Source organism: Martes martes, assembly GCF_963455335.1.
Source record: "Martes martes genome assembly, chromosome: 2".
NCBI classification, from domain to species: domain Eukaryota; kingdom Metazoa; phylum Chordata; class Mammalia; order Carnivora; family Mustelidae; genus Martes; species Martes martes.
In genome coordinates, this window is record NC_137889.1 from 64,760,486 (window position 1) to 64,784,456 (window position 23,971).

General features: G+C 40.1%; 1 protein-coding gene across 2 annotated transcripts in view; it reads left to right on the forward strand.

Moving 5' to 3' along the window:
- The window catches only part of ARHGAP10 (Rho GTPase activating protein 10), a 340,466-nt gene that overhangs the window by 108,566 nt on the left and 207,929 nt on the right, over positions 1-23,971 (forward strand). For both annotated transcript variants that reach the window (XM_080797689.1, XM_080797690.1), the window contains exons 5-7: positions 8,427-8,528; positions 14,536-14,646; positions 23,063-23,167. In XM_080797689.1, coding sequence (XP_080653815.1) covers positions 8,427-8,528; positions 14,536-14,646; positions 23,063-23,167 — 318 coding nt within the window. The remainder of the gene's footprint in view (positions 1-8,426; positions 8,529-14,535; positions 14,647-23,062; positions 23,168-23,971) is intronic.

Consider the following 23,971-nt stretch of genomic DNA (forward strand, 5'->3'; position numbering starts at 1 on the left):
GTAAAGGGAAGATGGAGAGGCCGCCGCTGTTTCAGAAGAACAGCGTAAAGTGTACGCTTTCTTCACATTTGGCAGCTTTGAAGGAGATGCTGGAGTAAACCATCTGTTGTTTTATGTTTCAATGTGCTTTTTCCCCTTTGGGCGATATGAAATTGTAAACAAAACCAAAACACCTGGGCAGGAGAGTAAAACCTCTAGTCCTCTCTGGCTACACCTTCCCATAACAAGTTTTGAAAACATCCTTAACCAAACAGCACACTCGCTCCCAACAGAAACATCTTACCTCTGCAGGGAGTGCAGTGGCTTCCTTGAATGCCTCTGTTTTATGGAGGAGTGCAGCCACATGTGAGGGTTCAGGATTAGAAACGCTGCTACACCATGATGACACTGAAACTAGGAAGAGAATATTGGGTTATTGGGACGTAATTTCCTTCCATTGAGCACAAATTTATTGAGCTCCTGTTATGTGCCAGTATTGTTAGATGTCGGGGATTCAAAGATGAGTAACCCCACAGCCTGTGTGCCAGGATCTGGGAGTTAGCCAGGATTTCTGGGAATAATATGGTGACTTGACCACAGGGAGCCTGGAATATATGTAGCAACTTCTCAAGTTTGTGAACAGAGCTTCGAAATTATCCCAGAGAAATCATTTCCACCAGCCTTTCCTGAAGTTTATGTATTCACTTGAGGAACAAAAAGTAACATTCGTGTGTTGACTATTTTTGTCTTGGCCCAGAAGAGAAGAACATCAATTTTAGGTAGGGAAGAGAGTTTTTACATTTGCATTCCTCCCCCCCACACAACCCCATCCCCCAACATGGCTTGGGGATGTGATTCTTCTTCTTTTTTTTTTTTTTTCTTCCCTTTATCTTCCTAAACAAAATATTAAAATCCTTCTGTACAAATACACATTGTGACTTCAAGGGCTGTAGCTATACAGTTGGGCCCAAAGAGTACCAGCATTTCCCTTGCTATTTATAGAATCAGTTCTCCTTTAAGTGACTTGTTAAAATATTAGACATGTCCTTTTGGTATAGTATTTACCATTTTTAGTGAAGGGCTGTGTTTTGAGAGGGGTTAGTGGGGGTACCCTCCACATCCCTTTCCTGGGATTGTTTGCTGAGCTGCACCACTGACTGTGTCTTCTGGCTCTGCAGCAGGTCCCTGGAGGTCTGCTTTCACACCTGTGACCTTGGGCGAGTAATAGGTTTTAGTTCCTAATCTGTAAAATGAGAGATCTGGGGATCTGACTGCCCCCCTTTGTAGTTTATGATTCTGTTCTAAATCTTGAACATCTTGGTTCTTTCTTTTTTTACACTTCATTGGCAGGTATGGAACGGAAACAGGGTCCATTTCTTTTATTTTTCGTATTTTTGACTGGGTGAGGGTGGTGGTCAGTGAGGATGTATTATAGAAATGGAAAATGAATATGTCTTAGATAATATATTTTCTTTTTATTTGCCATCTACCCTATGGGTTTTTTGTTTGTTTGCCTGTTTGCTTTTAAGTGGGCTCCATGCCCAGTGTGGGGCTTGAACTCGTAACCGTCCCAGACCATGCTGTACCAGCTGAGCCATCCAGGCAGTCCCTTACTGGGTTTTTATAAATTTCTGACCCGAGTTTTCTATTGATGGACAGCTCCTCCCTCTGAAACTTTCCCCATTCCTTGTTCAGAGTACATCTTGTAGGTAGGATAGACTACCATATTAAAAGACGAAGTTATTTTAGTAGTTTTAGTCTATGCCTTGAGTTGTTTAGTGGCCAGATTCCATCCTGAAGTCTTTTTTTCTTTAATTCCTCATCGTTCTCCTGGCTTTAAGTTTATGAAGGATTTATCCCATGTTCTTATTCTGTACAGTATGTATGTTGGCTTTCACATCATTGATACTGTTTGAGGCAGCCGGTCCTTGTGGGTCACAGGGAGAAGCCCTTTTTTACTGACAGTTTTATATGTTATAATACAGAGTAGAGAAAGGTGATTTTCTAGGTGACCCAGTGCTACATAAACACCTATCTCTTTCTTTAGATTGTTAAGTGTTTCAGAGAAAAGGCTGTGCTTTCCTTATTTTCTACCAGCCTCGACTCTGCCTTATTATATAAGGTATCTAATAAATAGCCTATTTTGATAATTCTAGGAAAACCTGGGGAGGGTTTGTCATCTGTATACTTGATTTTCTACATCTGTGCTTCCTAAATATTAAATCATTTTTTTTTTAAATTTATTTATTTATTTGTCAGAGAGAGAGAGAGAGTGCACAAGCAGGCAGAGGTGGAGAGAGAAGCAGGCTCCCTGCCAAGCAAGGAGCCCGATGCGGGACTCGATTCCAGGACCCTGGGATCATGACCTGAGCCGAAGGCAGTGGCTTAACCCACTGAGCCACCCCGGCATTCCTTAAATCATGTTATGACAAATATATTTTTGTTTTCACTGGTTAACTGGGATACTTTAAAAAATGACGTAGGTTATATCTCTTAGGTTAAAAGTCTTTTTTAAAAAACAGAATAATGCTTTTTTTTTTTTTTTTTTTTTTTGTGGTGGGGATTAAAACAAAAAAAAGTCTTTAAAAGTTGACCACAGCAGAGTGTTTAAAATATCCTTGTCAGAATGTTGATGCCGTCTTTCTATTCTCCTTCCCCACCTGGCGTGTCCTGCTGTCTGCCGGTTCAACTAGAGCTCTTTCTGTTCCTTTCAGTCTTGGTTTCTCCAGTTTCCAGAATCCCTGTGATGCATTTGAATTGTGGTTTTCGTATTATCTAAACTGCTAGGTGGTTTTCACAGGTTGGATTTTTTAAAAGCCCTGAGCTATTCTTTTCTACTATTTGCCTCTACTTGGATTTGTTCTCCTTCTGTTTAGTTTGGGCTTATTCCTCTGTTCTTGGAGGTTCTGCGGATTTTCTTCCGTGCTTGCCAGCTTCTCCTCTCTGTTGGAAAAATTCCATTTCCTGTTGCAGGACACCAGCCCTTCTGTGCTGTGTCACATGAGGTGACTCGTCAGAGTTCCCTCCAAGGCCTAGACCAGCTTTTACTTCCTCTGCAGCTCTTTGTCCTTCCTCGGGTTCTCACTTCTTCCCAGTGTCTGCACAGCGCTATCCGTAGCTGCTGCCCCTTAAATGCTGAATTAGCCACAGGAGACTAGTACAGGTTCTGACCAATGCAGGAGCCTAGTCAGTTGTGTAAAATCTCCAAGAAGTACCCCAGCTTGCGAAGGCTTATGGTGGGAGAATTAAAAATTGCTCTTAGGTATTTGAGCAATCCAGTTATGACAACGTGGCTTTAAGCAAAGGGCAGCATGCAAATATCAAATAGATGCATTTAAACTATATTGATAATAGAGCCTATTCAAATCTGGGTTGGAAAGAGCCCATTACCATTTTATTCCATGGAGTAAAAAATTTAACCCGAAGGGTTGAAACAGATGTTCATTTCATTTATTGTAACTGCTTTAGCCATTCACTGGCCCTCACACCAAATGCCTTTTGTATTTCTAAGAATGTATCTAATGACTAAATATTTAATAAAAGTTGATTGCCCAGGATTCTGTAAATGACTGCAAAATATGGGTAAAAAGCAAATCTACCTAAATAGTCTCTCAAATTATGTTTGATAAAGCAGAAAAAAAATGCTGATTTAATTTAATTACATTTCTTTCATTTTAGTTATAACACACTTCCCAGGGCCTGTTACATGGCAGGAGGCACTGGGGTACAACTGTGAATTAAAACCATGGCTGGTTGGCCTTCAAGAAATTGACAACTCTGGAGGGGAGATGCCAAATAGAAAAGCAATAAAAATACACTAAAAAGTGCCGTAATTGCGGTGGGCATAGGTGCTCTGGAACGTGCCCCCTGATCTTTGGAGTTCCAGGCATGTCTCTCAGGAAGACCTGACTCCTTCTTGTGTGAATCCCACATCTGCCCCTTAGCTCGCTGTTCAATTCAGAGTGAGTTACTTTCAACCTCTAGCTCTCAATTTCCTGATCTTTAAAATGAGACAAATGACCCCTGCCTCGCGAGCTTTTTTGTGAGGATGACATGAACATGATGCTGTATTTTCCATGTCTAGAGTAGGGTCTGGCTTACAGAGTCATGATTTATTTTATTGCCCCATTTACAGCTTGTGCTGCACCAACTTGCCAAATGAATTGCTCAGGTTTTTGTCCACTCTCCGCATACAAGCTGCAGAGATAACATGCCACATATGACCCTTCTGGCCAAGTAGTGCTGAGGCAATGTGTAGGTGACTCTAGAGCGGCTGCACGGGACCCCAGCGTGCCCGTCAGCTTTGTTGTTGGTACCTCTGCAGCCATAGCTTCTCCCTTCTCTCCTCCTCCAATGGGCGATGGGTGTCTCCTGGGTGCGGTGTCAGTTGCTAGATACTGTGGGGAGAAAAGCCGAATTCTTATTTCTTTGAATAGGTTGACAGGACTTTACAGAAAGAGGGACTGTGGGATTGGATCAGGCAAATAAAGTGTCAGGCAGGGATATAGGTGACACTTGGTTAGGACTTAAGAGGGGGGAGTGCTGTTTTTATGTCCCCGAATGGTAGAGGGGTGCCTCTTGGAAGAGGTGGCATTTCACCTGCGCCTGTAGGAGGTTGGTAGATCAGGGGAGGAGGAGAACAGGGATGGCAAAACTCTGGTTGGCTTGGATATCAGGATTCCATTTGAGAAGGTGTCCTGCTGGGTGTATTACCTGTGGATGAATCTTGCTTCTTGAATGTGTGATATTACTCCCATCTTCTTATTTAAGTAAGGGAGGGAGAGTTGGAATCTCTGAGAAAGTAGCTAGTTCTCCAGACTAGTCATGCCTTATTATTTAATGTGTATCGTTGTAAAATAAGTCTTTTCATTTCCTCATCCTAGGAAATTTGTGAAATAACCAAAACCTTTTAAAAAGATATCTGGGAACTTTAAAAACTGCCCCCCCTTCTTCTAAAACAAAAAACCCCCAAATTCTAGTACCCTAAAGAAATGTGGACAATTCACACTAATATTCAAGCTTTTGTGAGTTCTTTATATGTTCCTTACTCATTTTTCAATGGAAATATTAAGTGATTTTAGCAAAAAAATTGCTTAACCTTAAGAATGTTTTATGCATTAGGAATATTTGCTTCCTTTCTTATATATTGCCTCTTCTCTCTGCTTTGTGGTTGGCCTTTTAGCTTGTTTATTTTGTGTGTGTGTGTGTGTGTGTGTGTTTAATATCTAGAAGTTCTTACGGCTTCTCCCATTTCTTTTTTGCTCAATAAGTATGCCTCTGTTCTGAGATCTGATGAAACTGTTCTTTTTTATGGCTTCATTTTTTACTTGTGACTCTTTCAATCCATCTGGAATTAGTTTCAAATGACATGTGGTTCTCTGTTTCCATGTAGTTAACTAATTATATCAATACCATTGGCTGAAGAATATTTTTTTACCCGATGAATTATGATAAAATCATATATATATGTTTACTTCTAACATATTGAAGACACCTGATTACTTAAGTTTTATTTCATAGGTTTCTGATCTTCCTTTACCATTTATATAGCATCAACTTACTTAGTTTTGCTGCTTTAAATAATTGCTCTTCTTTACCTTTTTTTGGGGGGGGATGGGTGGTTTTGTAACAGATTACAAACTGACTTTCAGTGAGTCATATTTAACCTGTAAACATAATTCTGCTTGGCTTACTCATGTGAAAGTGTAAAAACAAAACAAAAGTAAACTGTTGGCACCATTTAAAAATCTTTGGATTTTTCAGCTGGTCCAGAAAAATCAGAGGACATGGTTTATATATTAGCCTATATTCCCACATGGTAAAAATCTGCTGGAGCCATGATATGGCCACCTTCCCCTCTAGAATAGTTGTGGACAATCTGGTTTTCCATAGCCCCTACCTCTCCTACACTTGATCTTAGTCAAAAGGCGGAGAAGCGATCCCACCTCTCCTTAATGAGTTCTCTCTTGCTTCACTCATTGTGCCTGAGTTCAGGTACAATCTCATTGCACCTGGCTCAGACTTACTTGAATTTGTACTGCTGTTTTTATAAAAGAAATTTTCATTGTATTAGATTCGATCCTTCATAGAACCTTTTGTCATAAGTTACTCAATTTATTATATATATATCTCCACTTTATATAAATTATATTTATATAAATTATATATTTATATAAATTATATTTATATATTTATATATTATATATATCTCCACATATATATATATATATCTCCACACACATCTATGTTACATATGTCAGCTCTAGCAGTGTTGAAGAAAAAATGCTGTTCTTTACTGAGTGCTACTTGAACATAGTCCCTTTTAAAATTCGCATTATTTCAGCGCAAAAGCCACGTGAACACAAAGAAACAGCAACGGCATTGAGAGAAAATGCAAGAAGAAATAATTATTTAAGTCTTCAGGTTTAACAACAAAACTGCATTTGTATGAGCCGTACGGTGTGTGAACGAATGCGTTTCTACTCTTTTGGTGGGTGGAATGTTGTTTCTTGGCTGAATTCCTTCTTCACAAAGCCTTTGATACCCCCGCTTTCTTTCATTCTCAACTTTACCCACGTGTTAACTTACAAACCCCACAACTGCTGAGTGTGCTGGGTGTTTTGACTGCTGATTTTAGCATCACTGCTTCCTTTGTCCCATTCTGTGATTCACATGAAATCAAATGAGTAAAAATATTTTCAGTATTCCTGCGAAGGATGAATCTGCGAGGATAGCAAATAAGTTTTTTCCTATAAGATCCGGCTTAGCAGTCCTCTTGTGGTGAACGCAGGGGCGGGACTTCTCTTCCTGTTTTGTTTCCACCGGAGAAGCGGATGCCCAGAGAAGGCTGTGACGCTAGTGCAGTAGAAAGTGGCCCGGACCAGGATCTGTCTTCTCACACCTAACCCAGTGTGCATTCCACCATATCAACTTTTTAAAATAGTGGGGATTCTGAAATGGTGGCCACATGTTTGTTTTACATTATTTTTCTGTTAGTCATCAAAACAGTTGATGAAGAGTATAGTAATAAAAAGCAGAAAAGAGTAACCATGTATTAATGCCTTAAATTTTTTTTTAATAATTGTAAATTAAGAGCATAAAGAAAATGTGCTTCTGTTTCAATAAAAGTGTGACTCTTGTCACACATAGGTGAACCATCGGATCACTGAAGTTTAGGATTGGATCAAAGAATGAGCTAGTACCAAAAAAAAAGTCCCTTATATTTTCAGTAAGAGAACTTAGGTTCTGTGTTGTTACATTTTTTTCTTCTAAATTGTGCAGCTAGTTTGTAATTAAACTTGGAGTAGAAATGGGAAGAAATGTCTGTTCTGGAGACCGCCTGTCTTCCCCCAGTGTGGAATGAGTTCAGGGTCTCTAGATGAGCCCACACAGCAGTTTGTAGTCCCTTGTGGTGGTGGTGGGGGAGAGATAAATGTGAAGAAATAGACTTTTTACACTTTGTTCAGTCGCTTTGCCTACCAGGAAAAAGATCATTATCAGAAAAGATTATTTTTGCTTTAGAAGATAGAAGTTGGAAAATAGGGAAGGGAATGTTCCTTTCCAGGAGCCCTTGGAGAGTTAGGAAGAATTTGAAGTTAATGGAAACATTTTGACAGTGTGAGGACATAGTGTGCTCTCATTGGTGCTCAGAAATGTTTATTAAAAATCCACTCAGGTTGGCAGGCAATGTTAGGGAAGATAGTCTGTCTTTTCTGTATTTAACAATTAGGAGACTTGTTTTCTCAAAAACTTCTATAACAAAAGAAAAGCAAATGCTAATTCTAGGCAGTACTGGAGAAATGTTTGTAACGTCACACCAACGAGTCTCAGTATGAGGGTATCTGCGTTACTTTACGCCCTGTTGACCTAGTGATACATGTTCTGAATGATGTTATAGAAATCACTGTGAAGGTTTTGGAAAGACGATGTTTCTGATCAGCAGGTCTTATTATTAAATTCACACTGGACAATTAAGGAAAATCTTTCCCAAGTTTTTTTTTTTCTTCCCCAATTGTGATGATGATTTTTTTAAAAAAAAATCTAGACCAAAATGTACTCAGTTTTAAAAGAATCCCATTTCTTTGCCAAAGTCTGTACAAGTTTGCTGTTTTAAGCCTGTGTTGTTCTTTTTATTACTTCTTTCAACGAGGGACAAGTGACATGGCTTTGTTTCTAAACACTAAGAGTAAGTATTGAAAAATACCGTGCTCCATAAAAAGTACATTAAAGGAAAAACAGAAAAGATAAGTGACTCTTCAGTCCTAACAGTGTTTTGAGGATGAATAAGTAGTGGCCTGGGTACAGATCAGGTTTTCAGATAACTTCATCACACTTAGTGGTACTTTATTTTTAGATACTCATCCTATTTTGAGCTTCTCAGTAGATAAACTGTATTATGCATTTCCCCCCCTGTTTAATCAGAGTTGTCTATGTGTTCTGACTTGTAGGAAGAAAAAAAGAAGTTTGACAAAGAGACGGAAAAGAACTATAGTCTAATTGATAAACATTTGAATTTATCAGCAAAAAAGAAAGACTCACATTTACAAGAGGTATTGTTTTTACTTTTCTGTTTATTTGTTTCTACATTTCAGTAAGCAGTGCATACCTTTTCTTTTTAAAATGTGCTTTTCTTTTGTAAACTAGGATTATTAGGGATGAAAAAAAATAATCTAGGATTATTAGGGATGAAAAAAAAAAAACGAACGGGTATCACCATGAATTAAGAAAAGAGTTCTTGTGGAACAAGACACAAAGTAATGAATACATCTTACAGTGATTAATTCAGTAGAGATTCATAGTATTAACATTTTTGGTTCTGAATATATTTTCACAGGAACAATTTTATCTGGCATTACTGAAGAACAGATATATTATTTTCAGGAATAGATTCATTAATTGGCTTTCAAGATTTTTTGAAGAAATGAGTTAAATTTAATAAGCTCATCTACCATTTTGCTTTTATGTGAAGGCAGCATTAATCTTATTTAACGCTGAAGATTCAGGAGTTCAGCATCATTGGGAGGAGAGAATCTGTTTTACTTGTGTTAATAGACTTTTTTTTTTTTTTTTCCTTTGGAGGGAGCCCTGTGTAAGGAGAAAGGAATTTATATCTTATCTCTCATTTTCTCTGTCTTTCTCTTGTCTAAATTCCCTGGCACTTGTGTTTTCTCACTCACACACTTGAGTGGAAACTCAGTGGCTTGCAATTTGGAACATATGTTTTCATTAAAAATAATGGTGTTTTGCAGCTGTTGGGATCTTGACTCATTCCACAAAAGTGTGATTTTTTTCTCATTTGTTTATTTTTAAACACACAAGGAATCTGGGCATAATATACACTTATTGAAGTATCATCAAAATGACACTAACAGATTGGCTCCAGTATATTTAAATGCCAGATATGTCGTTGCACACCCGGTGTGTGTATGTGTGTGTGTGTGGTCATTTTGACATTACCCACATGTCGCATTTACTCTTTCCTTTTTAATAATTTTGACTGACATTTGGAAGGTGTTTGACAGTTTATAAAAAAGGAGGGGGGTGCACCTGGGAGGCTCAGTCAGTTAAGTGTCTGCCATTGGCTCAGGTCAGGATCCTGGGGTCCTGGGATCGAGCCCCGCATTAGGCTGCCTGCTCAGAGGGGAGTCGGCTTTTCCCTCTCCCTCTGCCCCTCCCCCACACTTTGTGTGTGTGTGTGTACACACGCACACACACAAGTGCACGCTCTCTCTCACTTATACACTCTAAAATAAATAAAAAATCTTTAAAAGAAAAATAAGAGAAATGAGCTTTTATATTACTTAATCCATACTTAACAGTTCTGCAGGTAGGTAGGACCCCTTTTCTGCTTGGTCCATATTATGTAGAAAACCATACAGATGTTACAAACATTCCATTATCTCCTCCCCTCTGTCCATTTTGATACGACAGCTGTTGTTTTACTCGGCTCTCCTTATGCCAGCGGCTTTCTACCTGTCTTCTCCCCTTATTTTTCTTTTCAGGTATTCCGAAGGGATTTTTTCTTTAGAAAAAATTATTTTCTGTGCTACAAGTAAATTTCCATCTTCACTTCCCTCTCTAATTACGTATCTTGTTTGGGCTGTTGCTCAGGCAGAATCTTTATGGCCATCCTTGGCCCTTCCTCTCCTACGCCACACCTAGTTTGTCAGCCCGTGTTTTCCTTAGCTTTAGGATATTCTCAGGATATGGCCACCTCTGACTCCTACCGCCATCATCCTGGCCCATGCCCCTTGCGTCCCTTACGCGGATTACTGTAAAGACCTTTTAGTTCATTTCCCTGCTAACACCAACGTATCCCTGTAGTTTACATTCTATACAGTGAGCAGGGTGAGCCTGTCTTTGTGTTGCTTCTCTTCCCCAGACCCTCCCTAATTGATGTCTCCAGAGGCCCAGGGCCCACCCTCCTGTTCTCACACCTACGTGGGCTGCTTTGCCCTGACTGTCCTGGGACGCGCCTACTCCATGCTCAGGGCCTTTGCTTTTGCTGTCCTTACTGCCTAGTACGTTTCCAGCCTAGACTCACATGCTTTACTCCTCCACGTACTCTCAGATACTCTCCACTCAGAGTCCACTTTACTGGAGATGTCCCTGAACATCTTATTTAAATTGCCCCCTGCCTTATGCTGCTTTGATTTTTTTCATACTCTTAGTCCCATTGGACAAACTGTATATTTGGTTGTTCCATGGCTTCTTGCACTCGCTTGTAAGATCCTTGAAGGCAGCAACATTGTTTTATTCAGTACTCTATCCTTTACACCTAGAGCACTGCTAGTCAGGGAGGAGGCACTTAATAAATATTTACTGAATGAAGAAGGGTGAAGTGCTTGCTCAGTGAGCTGGGGCTTCACTAATTTCATCGTTCCCCAGGATAATTAAACTCCAGATCAGAAATTTGAAGAAACCCTCGAGATGAAGAGTTTTCGTTTCATTTAAATTGTATATTCTCTCCTATCTTGGCTGTATGCGCTTTACAAACGTACAGATTCCCACTTAAATCGGCTTTCTGTTGAAAGTGTGAGGGTTTAAAGGGGGGGGGGTTGCTCTTTAAAAGTAAAAGGTTAGATTTGGATCTTCATTGTATATGTGCTGCCGAAGCGAGCACTAGATTTGGATCTTCATTGATCTTGGTATTCGTGTATGTGTTCCTCATCTGCAGTGAACTGAGTTGAGGTGCTGGGGATGTTTATAAAGGTTGCTGAGAGTGGTACGAACAAAGGCATAGAAACTTGGATCATTCTTTCTCCTTGTTTCAAATGAAAATAACATAGGAGATAATTGTCGCAGACAGCCGGCTGGCTATTCAGTAATTCTGTTAGGACGATTACCTATACCTCTACATTTATTGGGCATGATATCATCTACTTCCATCCACATTCCTGAATTCAAATTAATATTTGCACTAGAACAGGTATCAGAGATTTGAGAAAAATCTATTTCTGTTAATTTTTGAAGTATATTTTTGATTTTCTGAGCAGTCAAATGATTATATTTCAGTACATATGACTAGAGAAGTACATATTTTGACTACCTTTGCCTGAGATTAGTCTGTTCTCATATGTTACATATTTACAGCAGGAATGGCCAGAAATTAGATGATGATCAAATAGAAATTTGTTTAAAAAGTCACTTTTGCTTGGTATGGCGAAAAGTATAGTTTGAATGTGTGTTTTCTCACAGCACCCAGCAATTAACTCAGTTCTCACAGTCTACCTGGAGACTGCATCAGTCCCAACAGGTTAAGGGCTCCGTCCCACAAGACGGTCCCTTCTTCAGATACCAGCTGCAAATCAAGGTTATTACCTGTGCTTCTGACCTACTGGCTCTAAATTCGATGTTCCCTCATCTCCCTCCTCCAGTTCGATTCATTTGCTAGGAGTGGCTCACAGAACCGAGATAAAACACTTACTTACATTTACTGATTTATCATATAGAATAATATAAAAGGTAGAGATGAATAGCCACACAGGGTGGGGGCTGGAAGGGTCCCAAACTCAGAAACTTCTGTCCCCATGGAACTGCGGTGTGTCCCTCTCCCGGCACGCGCATGTATCCAGCCACCTGGAGTTCCAGAGTTCTTACAGAGCTCAGTCTCCAGTGCCCCTCCCGCCTTCCATTGCGAGAGGTCAGTGTGCAGGACTGAAAGGTCCAGGCCCCTAATCAGCCTTCCTGATGTTCTGTAGAAGCCCCACCCTGCCACCTCCGTAGCATAAACTCAGGTGTGCTCCAGAGGGGCTCTCTATCTAGGTATAAAAGATACTCCTGTCACTCAGGACCTTCTGAGGCTTTAGAAGCTTTGTGCTTTATTCCACACATAGCACATTCACGTTCTTGTGCAGCCACCACTACCTTGCATATCTCAAGCTCTTTTCATCTCCAAAGACTGAAACTCTGTATCTGTTGAAGACTACTTCCCCAGCGGCCCACCCCCAGCTCCTGATTACAACCCTTCTGCTTTCTGTCTCTATCAGTTTGTTCTAGATACCTTATAAAAGTGGAATCCTACAGTATTTATCCTTTTGTGACTTGCTTATTCCATTTAGCATAATATTCTCAGGTTCATCCATGTTATAACATGTGCCCAAATTTCCTTCCTTTTTGAGGCTGTATAATATTATCTCTATCTATATGTCACATTTTGTTAGCCATTTATCTGTCAGTGGACACTTCGGTTGCAGCTGCTTAGCTTTTGTAAATAAGGCTGCTATGAACAGGGTTATATAAATCTTTTAAGTCCCTGTTTTCAGTTTTTAGGAGTATATACCCAGAAATGGAATTGCTGTATCATGTGATAATCCTGTTTTTATTTTTTTTGGAGAGCTGCCATGGTGTTTTTTCATAACAGCTGCGTCATTTTGCCTTCCCACCAACAGTGCACAGGGTTCCAGTTTCTTCACATCCTCAATGACACTTATTTTCTGTTTTTTGTTTTTTTTTAAGTTAGTTTTGTGTTGTTACTATTATTATTATTTTTTGATAGGTGTAAGGTAGTATCTTGTATTTTTATTTCCATAATACTTAGTGATTTTGAGCATCTCTCTAGGTGCTAATTGCCACTTATATATACTCTTTGGAGAGATGTCTGGATAAATACTTTTAAAATTGGCCAACTTAGGAAACCTGTGATGCCTTGTAAGAGTGGTTTCTAGGATGACCATTCTTGCTCTGCTGTTCCCCCATGGAGCCCTGTTTCTCCCCCAGGTCCCTTCTAGTTAGACAAAATAAGCTGGAACTCCCCCCTCCCCCCCGCCCCGGAATAGTCTCCTGACCATCGGTGTCTGTTTACTCCCAGAGGATGACACATTTTGAGGGCCTATGAGCATGATTATCTATAGATGGGCTTTAAGCCCTGGCCTACTTTTTGAGAATCAGGTTCTTTTATGTTTTTTTTAATTGAAGTATGGTTGACACACAACGTTACATTACTTTCAGGTACAGCTATCAGTTGTCATCATAGAACACTGTTACAGTACTGTTGACTATATTCCCTAGGCTGTCCTTTCATCCCCATGACTCATTCCTGCCGTACCCGGAAGCCTGTACCTCCTCCCCACTTCATGCATTTTGCCCATTCTCCCTACCACTCCCCTCTGGCAACCATCAGTTCTCTATTTTAACGGATCTGTTTTGCTTTTTTATTGCTTAGTTGTTGTTTTTTTTTTTTTTTTAGGTTCCACAAATATGTGAAATCATGTGTTATTTATCTTTCTCTGACTGACTTCACTTAGCATAACAGCCTCTGGGTGCATCCATGTTGTTGCCAGTGATTGCCGCCCCACCCCTGCCTCCCCCCCACGCAAATCTCACTCTTTTTTGTGGCTGAGTAATATTCCATCATATGTATATGTACCACATCTTTATCCATTCATCTATCAGTGGACACTTGGGCTACTTCCTGTCTTGGCTATTGTAAATAATGCTGCAGTAAGTCAGTCTTCTCAAAGTAGTGTTCCTGTTTCCTTTGGGTTAATACCCAGAAGTGGAATTACTAGATCATATGGTATTTGAGAACCAGATTCTTGACATGGTACCCTAGTTGCCACTTCCTCACCACCTGCCTTCAGTCATGAATCCTGAGGTGACTAGATTTCCCAGGTCAACTGCATTCTTAGAGGGTTTGTCAATGGAAATAATGCTTATGTGATTTTGATTGTGCGTGTATGGTTCAACCTTGGGTATCAGTTGGGGTTGAGGTGAGTTTTTCATGAAGAGCCACACTATTTGATGTTCAATCCTTGGGGTCAATCTCATAAAGGGCAGAGGCTGGCAAACTTTTTCTACAGAGTTAGATAGTAAAAATTACTTTTTTTGTAGGCGGTCAGGTCCCTGTTGCAACTACTCAGTTTGGCTGCTGCAGCAGGAAAATAGCCATGGAAGACATATGAACCAGTAGCTGTGACTATGTTCCAGTACAACTTTATGTAGGAAAACAGGCTGGGGGCCATATTTGGCATGGGGCTTAGAGCGTTGCCAACCTCTGATCAGGAGTTTCACTCCTCACCATCTCTGATTTAACCAGCCTCTGTTGCTTTACCACAGGCAGATATCCAAGTGGAGCAGAATCGGCAGCACTTTTATGAACTGTCTCTTGAATATGTATGTAAGCTTCAGGAAATCCAGGAAAGAAAGAAGTTTGAGTTTGTGGAGCCTGTAAGTATCACAGAAGGTTATTCCATTGTTAGATTTTTGTGATATAATAGAAATATTTTTCTTCCTAGATCGATTTTACCATTGCTGGGGGCCATTGTGCGTACACGTGAAGCACAAAGCATCATAAATTAAAAAGAGTAAATACATCACCATGAAGTCAAGGAATCACCTTACAAATTCGTGGTTCTCAGCCTTACTGGCACAGCAACATATATGGAATATTATTTCTCAAGGACTCGGCAGTCAGGTGCAATTTCTGCCACCCTATCGTAGGTCTGCCCTTTAAAGAAAAGCCCTGTGACATAGATGTTAGGATGGGAGAGACAGTGGTGCTGTTGATGGATAATCTTCCCTTTGCTCGAGTTTGTTCGGAAGCAAGCACACCAGTCCAAATTTTGGTACTTTGAACAATTATCAGTAACAAATTATTTCTAACACAAGTAAGTTATGGCAACCTAAATTAAGAACCAGCAGGGGAGGCACTTGAAACTATTTTGTGAGTTACTCTGGCTAATCTATAGACCTGTTTACAGACATGTGATTTGTGTTTGTGCTTATATGGATGTGTTCTAATAGCTTCAGTTCTTTATATATATATATATATATATATATATTTTTTGTGTGTGTGTGTGTGTGTGTGTGTATATATACACATATATATATGTATATATATAATGTGTGTGGACACATGCATATATGTAAAGGGTAATTCATACTGTGGGTTTTAGTAAAAAAAAAAAAACCAAGAAACACTGGAATTCATGATTCTCAAGATTAATTTTTTTTTTTTTTTAATTTTTTATTTTAATAAACATATAATGTATTTTTATCCCCAGGGGTACAGGTCTGTGAATCATCTGGTTTACACATTTCACAGCACTCATCATAGCCCATACCCTCCCCAATGTCCATTTCCCCACCACCCTCTCCCGTCCCCCTTCCCCCCCGCAACCCTCAGTCTGTTTCTTGAGATTGAGTCTTTTATGGTTTGTCTCCCTCCCAATCCCATCCTTTCATTTTTTCTTTTCCTACCTCCCCCCAAACCCCCCCACCTTGCATCTCCCCTTCCTCATATCAAAGAGATCATATGATAGTTATATTTCTCCGATTGACTTATTTCGCTAAGCATGATACCCTCTAGTTCCATCCACGTCGTCGCAAATGGCAAGATTTCATGTCTTTTGATGGCTGCATAGTATTCCATTGTGTATATATACCACATCTTCTTTATCCATTCATCTGTTGATGGACATCTAGGCGCTTTCCACAGTTTGGCTATTGTGGACATTGCTGCTATAAACATTCGGGTGCACGTGCCCCTTCGGAGCACCACGTTTGTATCTTTAGGATATATACCCAGTAGTGCAATTGCTGGGTCGTAGGGTAGCTCTATTTTCAGTTTTTTGAGGAACCTCCACACTGTTTTCCAGAGTGGTTGCACCAGCTTGCATTCCCACCAACAGTGTAGGAGGGTTCCCCTCTCTCCGCATCCTCGCCAGCATCTGTCATTTCTTGACTTGTTAATTTTAGCCATTCTGACTGGTGTGAGGTGGTATCTCATTGTGGTTTTGATTTGTATTTCCCTGATGCCGAGTGATGTGGAGCATTTTTTCATGTGTCTGTTGGCCATCTGGATGTCTTCCTTGCAGAAATGTCTGTTCATGTCCTCTGCCCATTTCTTGACTGGATTATTTGTTCTTTGGGTATTGAGTTTGATAAGCTCTTTATAGATTTTGGATACGAGCCCTTTATCTGATATGTCGTTTGCAAATATCTTCTCCCATTCTGTCAGTTGTCTTTTGGTTTTGTTTACTGTTTCCTTTGCTGTGCAAAAGCTTTTAATCTTGATGAAATCCCAATAGTTCATTTTTGCCCTTGCTTCTGTTGCCTTTGGTGATGTTCCTAGGAAGAAGTTGCTGCGGTTGAGGTCAAAGAGGTTGCTGCCTGCATTGTCCTCAAGGATTTTGATAGATTCCTTTCGCACATTGAGGTCCTTCATCCACTTTGAGTCTATTTTCGTGTGTGGTGTAAGGAAATAGTCCAATTTCATTTTTCTGCTTGTGGCTGTCCAATTTTCCCAGCACCATTTGTTGAAGAGGCTGTCTTTTTTCCATTGGATATTCTTTCCTGCTTTGTCGAAGATTAGTTGACCATAGAGTTGAGGGTCTATTTCTGGGCTCTCTATTCTGTTCCATTGATCTATATGTCTGTTTTTGTGCCAGTACCATACTGTCTTGATGATGACAGCTTTGTAATAGAGCTTGAAGTCTGGAATTGTGATGCCACCGACTTTGGCTTTCTTTTTCAATATTCCTTTGGCTATTCGAGGTCTTTTCTGGTTCCATATAAATTTTAGGATTATTTGTTCTATTTCTTTAAAAAAAATGGATGGAATTTTGATAGGGATTGCATTAAATGTGTAGATTGCTTTAGGTAGAATAGACATTTTCACAATATTTGTTCTTCCAATCCATGAGCATGGAATATTTTTCCATTTCTTTGTGTCTTCCTCAATTTCTTTCATGAGTACTTTATAGTTTTCTGAGTATAGATTCTTTGCCTCTTTGGTTAGATTTATTCCTAGGTATCTTATGGTTTTGGGTACGATTGTAAATGGGACTGACTCCTCAATTTCTCTTTCTTCTGTCTTGTTGTTAGTGTAAAGAAATGCAACTGATTTCTGTGCATTGACTTTATATCCTGACACTTTACTGAATTCCTGTATAAGTTCTAGCAGTTTTGGAGTGGAACCTTTTGGGTTTTCCACATATAGTATCATATCATCTGCAAAGAGTGATAGTTTGACTTCTTCTTTGCCGATTTGGATGCCTTTAATTTCTTTTTGTTGTCTGATTGCTGAGGCTAGGACTTCTAGTACTATATTGAACAGCAGTGGTGATAACGGACATCCCTGCCGTGTTCCTGACCTTAGCGGAAAAGCTTTCAGTTTTTCTCCATTGAGAATGATATTTGCGGTGGGTTTTTCATAGATGGCTTTGATAATATTGAGGTATGTGCCTTCTATCCCTACACTTTGAAGAGTTTTAATCAGGAAGGGATGCTGCACTTTGTCAAACGCTTTTTCAGCATCTATTGAGAGTATCATATGGTTCTTACTCTTTCTTTTATTAATGTATTGTATCACATTGATGGATTTGCGGATGTTGAACCAACCTTGCAGCCCTGGAATAAATCCCACTTGGTCGTGGTGAATAATCCTTTTAATGTACTGTTGGATCCTATTGGCCAGTATTTTGGTGAGAATTTTCGCATCTGTGTTCATCAAGGATATTGGTCTGTAATTCTCTTTTTTGGTGGGATCCTTGTCTGGTTTTGGGATCAAGGTGATGCTGGCCTCATAGAATGAGTTTGGAAGTTTTCCTTCCATTTCTATTCTTTGGAACAGTTTCAGGAGAATAGGAATTAATTCTTCTTTAAATGTTTGGTAGAATTCCCCTGGGAAGCCGTCTGGTCCTGGACTTTTGTTTGTTTGGAGATTTTTGATGACTGTTTCAATCTCCTTACTGGTTATGGGTCTGTTCAGGTTATCTATTTCTTCCTGGTTCAGTTGTGGTAGTTTATACATCTCTAGAAATGTATCCATTTCTTCCAGGTTGTCAAATTTGTTGCCATAGAGTTGCTCGTAGTATGTTCTTATAATTGTTTGTATTTCTTTGGTGTTGGTTGTGATCTCTCCTCTTTCATTCATGATTTTATTTATTTGTGTCCTTTCTCTTTTCTTTTTGATAAGTCTGGCCAGGGGCTTATCAATCTTATTAATTCTTTCAAAGAACCAGCTCCTAGTTTTGTTGATTTGTTCTATTGTTTTTTTAGTTTCTATTTCATTGATTTCTGCTCTGATCTTTATGATTTCTCTTCTCCTGCTGGGTTTAGGCTTTCTTTGTTGTTCTCTCTCCAGCTCCTTTAGGTGTAGGGTTAGGTTGTGTATTTGAGACCTTTCTTGTTTCTTGAGAAAGGCTTGCACTGCTATATATTTTCCTCTCAGGACTGCCTTTGTTGTATCCCACAGATTTTGAACTGTTGTGCTTTCATTATCATTTGTTTCCATGAATTTTTTCAATTCTTCTTTAATTTCCTGGTTGACCCATTCATTTTTTAGAAGGATGCTGTTTAGTCTCCATGTATTTGCGTTCTTTCCAAATTTCCTCTTGTGATTGAGTTCGAGCTTCAGAGCATTGTGGTCTGAAAATATGCAGGGAATGATCTCGATCTTTTGGTACCGATTGAGACCTGATTTATGACCCAGGATGTGGTCTATTCTGGAGAATGTTCCATGTGCACTAGAGAAGAATGTATATTCTGTTGCTTTGGGATGGAATGTTCTGAATATATCTGTGATGTCCATCTGGTCCAGTGTGTCATTTAAGGCCTTTATTTCCTTGTTGAGCTTTTGCTTAGATGATCTGTCCATTTCAGTGAGGGGAGTGTTAAAGTCCCCTGCTATTATTGTATTACTGTCGATGTATTTCTTCGATTTTGTTATTAATTGGTTTATATAGTTGGCTGCTCCCATGTTAGGGGCATAGATATTTAAGATTGTTAGATCTTCTTGTTGGACAGACCCTTTGAGTATGATATAGTGTCCTTCCTCATCTCTTATTATAGTCTTTGGCTTAAAATCTAATTGATCTGATATAAGGATTGCCACCCCAGCTTTCTTCTGATGTCCATTAGCATGGTAGATTGTTTTCCACCCCCTCACTTTAAATCTGGAGGTGTCTTCGGATCTAAAATGAGTTTCTTGTAGGCAGCATATTGATGGGTTTTGTTTTTTTATCCATTCTGATACCCTGTGTCTTTTGATTGGGGCATTTAGCCCATTAACATTCAGGGTAACTATTGAGAGATATGAATTTAGTGCCATTGTATTGCCTGTAAGGTGATTGTTACTGTATATTGTTTCTGCTTCTTTCTGATCTACTACTTTTAGGGTCTCTCTTTGCTTAGAGGACCCCTTTCAATATTTCCTGTAGAGCTGGTTTGGTGTTTGCAAATTCTTTCAGCTTTTGTTTGTCCTGGAAGCTCTTTATCTCTCCTTCTATTTTCAATGATAGCCTAGCCGGATATAGTATTCTTGGCTGCATGTTTTTCTCGTTTAGTGCTCTGAATATGTCATGCCAGTTCTTTCTGGCCTGCCAGGTCTCTGTGGATAGGTCCGCTGCCAATCTAATGTTTTTACCCTTGTATGTTACAGACTTCTTTTCCCGGGCTGCTTTCAGGATTTTCTCTTTGTCGCTAAGACTTGTAAATTTTACTATCAGGTGACGAGGTGTGGACCTATTTTTATTGATTTTGAGGGGCGTTCTTAGCATCTCCTGGATTTTGATGTTTGTTCCCTTTGCCATATTAGGGAAATTCTCTCCAATAATTGTCTCCAATATACCTTCTGCTCCCCTCTCTCTTTCTTCTTCTCCTGGAACCCCAATTATTCTAATGTTGTGTCGTCTTATGGTGTCACTTATCTCTCGAATCCTCTCCTCGTGTTCCAGTAGTTGTTTGTCTCTCTTTTGCTCAGCTTCTTTATTCTCTGTCATTTGGTCTTCTATGTCACTAATTCTTTCTTCTGCCTCATTTATCCTGGCAGTGAGAGCTTCCATTTTTGATTGCACCTCATGAATAGCTTTTTTGATTTCAACTTGGTTAGATTTTAGTTCTTTTATTTCTCCAGAAAGGGCTTTTATCTCTCCGGAGAGGGTTTCTCTAATATCTTCTATGCCTTTTTCGAGCCCGGCTAGAACCTTGAGAATTGTCATTCTGAACTCTAGATCTGTCATGCTACCTATGTCTGTATGGATTAGGTCTCCAGCCTTCGGTACGGCCTCTTGTTCTTTTTTTTGAGGTGAGTTTTTCCGCCTTGTCATTTTGTCCAGGTAGGATTTGCTTTCTCCTGCTGTGGAATTCCGCTGTTCTTGGTGACTGAAGTTGGTTTTGGATCGGTTTCTTGTTGATCTTCTAGGGGAGGGGCCTGTTGTAGTGATTTTCAAGTGTCCTTGCCGCAGGCGGAATTGCACCGCCCTTGCCAGGGGCCGGGCTAAGGAATCCGCTCGGGTTTGCTTTCGGGAGCTTTTGTTCCCTGAGCGCTTTCCGTAGAGTTCCGGAGGACGGGAATGAAGATGGCGGCCTCCCAGTCTCTCGGCCCGGAGGAGCCGAGAGCTTGGGGTTCCGCTCCTCAGTGCGCTCTCAGAGCAAAGCGCCCAACAGTCCCGCCTCCCTGGCTTGCGGTCGTGCCTCGAGGAAAGCAGTCAATTGTTGGAGCTGGAGAAAAGCGCCGGGTCGCTTTTGTCTCTGTGGCCTCCGGCCGCGCTCCGAGCCCACCCAGCCTGCGACCGGCACAAGGTAACCCTGGGCTTAGAGCTCACTCCTCGGCTTTGTCGCTATAGCCGGCTTCCCCGCTCCAATACCTGTGAGCTCTGTGGCACTCAGACACCCCCAGTCCTTCTGTGACCCTGCGGGTCCTGGGGTTATGCTGACCCCGCCTGGGTTTCCCCCCAGTTTAGCCTCTGGAGCGATGTCTCCCAGTGGAGCCGACTTTTAAAAGTCCCAATTTTGTGCTCCGTCGCTCCGCCGCTTGCCGGGTGCCGGCCCCTCCCCCCGGGGTCTATCTTCCCGTCGCTTTGGATTCACTTCTCCGCAGGTCCTACCTTTCAGAAAGTGATCGATTTTCTGTTTCTGGGATTGTTGCTCTTCTTCTCTTTGATTTCCCGTTGGATTTGTAGGTGTTCACAATGGTTAGATAAGCTATCTAGCTGATCTCCTGCTACCCGATGTCGTCTCAGCCTGCTACTTCTCCGCCATCTTGACTCCTCCTCAAGATTAATTTTAATGTAGGTGCTTTTGCCTATGATTTTTTAAAAAAGCTTTACTGAGATAGAATTTATATCCCATACAATTATTCATTCTATGTGTGATTTTGAGAAGCAAAAAAAAAAATAACCACTAATGATAAACTTAAAATTGGCATTCATAGAAGCAGTGGTCTAGTTAGATAATAGAATTAACTTTATTTCTTTAAGATTTTATTTAATCAAGAGAAACAGAGATAGCAACAGAGATAGGAGACAGAGCATGAAGTGGGCAGGGAAATGAGAAGCAGGCTTCCTGCCAAACAGGGAGCCGAATGCAGGACTCCATCCCAGGAGTCTGGGATCATGACCTGAGCTGAAGGCAGACATTTAAGCAACTGAGCCACCCACACACCCCTAGAATTAACCTAATTTAAACAGAAAAATTCATCTCCATAAAGCTTTCTTTTATGTGAAATACTAATGATGACCTGCGTTTATTGAGCATTTACAGTGCTCAATCATTGTTCAAGTTGTTGTTCTAATACTTCACCATGCTCATGTGTTTATTCCACACACTAACTCCATAAGGAGATATTTTTATGATCCCACTAAGCAAATAAGGAAATAGAAGTACAGAAAGTTTCAGTAATTTGCTCAAGGTCTCGTAACAGAGCTGAAGTTGGGGATTGACCCCTGCTGGCCACTTGACATTAGAGTCCCAGATTCCTAACTTATGCAACACAACATTATAAGGAAATTGAATTTCAGAATTTCCCTATTTCTTTAAAGATTTTTTTTTTTAAATTTATTTATTTGACAGACAGAGATCGCAAGTAGGCAGAGAGGCAGGCAGAGAGAGAGAGAGAGAGAGGAGGAAGCAGGCTCTCCGCCGAGCAGAGAGCCCGATGCGGGGCTCGATCCCAGGACCCCGGGACCATGACCTGAGCCGAAGGCAGAGGCCCTAACCCACTGAGACACCCAGGCGCCCCAGAATTTCCCTATTTCTGACCCCAAATCACTTTTTCTCACTTTAAATTCACTCACATGTTGGGCAGAAGCAGGTGCCCTTTAATCAAGAGGGGCAGGTGAGGGTAGGTCAGAACTCAGAGCTTAATGATCACCCCGTCTCTACCCATCTCTGCCCCAGTCACTGAAGGTCCATAGACACCAGAGGGAAGTCGGACTGCACTGAACGCCAGTGGAGAGAGCCTCTAGCTCTTCGTTTCTGTGATTTCACTTTCATTATAGATTATATTGACATATGGTGATAAGATTTCAATTATTAATGAATATAGAGATTCTCTTGATTGAAAGAACAAATGGGTGATATTGAACTCCATTTCTCCAGTACACTGTACTCTCAAAGCTATCTAATGGCTCTGATTTTTAAGGAAAAATCACAAACCTTTCATTTTGTAAAAGGACAAATTAATAAATAATATGTAGTTAGATTTAGTTGAATTCTAGTGACTTCTTTTAATTATCTTCAATAGAATCATAGTGGGATGTGGGGGGCGTGGGGGGGCGCAATACATGACTGTTTCTATTCTTTTTTTCCCTCCATCCTGAGTTTGTTTGTGCTAATGTCATTTTTTTTCCCTTTGTCTTAGATGCTGTCATTTTTTCAGGGAATGTTTACTTTCTATCATCAGGGCCATGAACTTGCCAAAGACTTCAATCACTACAAGATGGAACTACAGATCAACATTCAGAATGTAAGGAAATGAAAGCTTTCTGGTATAAGAGGATGTTTGAGATGTGTATTTTCATTTTGCTATATGAAAAGCCTTAAGCTAAGACCAGGCTGAGCTGTTGGTGTCGAGAAACTGAGGCTACGTTGCCACCTTCTGGTCAGTTCTCAGTGTAACAAACTGCTCTTCAATTAGGTTAGCCTCAGGAATTCTGCCACCTAGTGGCGCTTTTTTTTTTTTTTTTAAAGATAGTGAATTTAAGATTTGTTTTCTTGTCTGACATTCAGATAAGTCATTAGGTATATGTTTTTAATCAGGAGCCCCAGAATTTATTTTTATTTTTTTTTCCGTTTTATTGAGATGAATCCACATACAGTACTGTATATGTTTCAGTTGTACAGTGTATTGATGTGACATACCTATTGCAAAATGATTACCACGATGAGTTTAGTTTATGTTTACCACTTCATAGAGCTGCAGAAGAATTTTTTTCTTGTGATGAGAAATTTTAGGGTCTACTCTTAATAACTTTTAAAATATGTCCTAAAGCAGTGTTAACTGTCACCATATTGCCTTCCGTAGGGATAGTTGTAAGGGTAAACTTAGTTATATAACTCTTAGTCTTTCGTGTAGGGAACAAACAAAGGAACACTCTACTTTACATGTAAGGCATTTCAGTTATTATGACCTCATTTCTATTACCTGCGTATCTTACTTGATTTTTAATCCCAAGTAGGCATCTGGTTCAAGAGGAATTTCTTCCCTGTGTTTATGCATATTCACTAATGTATTGAGTGCACGGTTCCTGTTGGTCTATATTATTTTCCT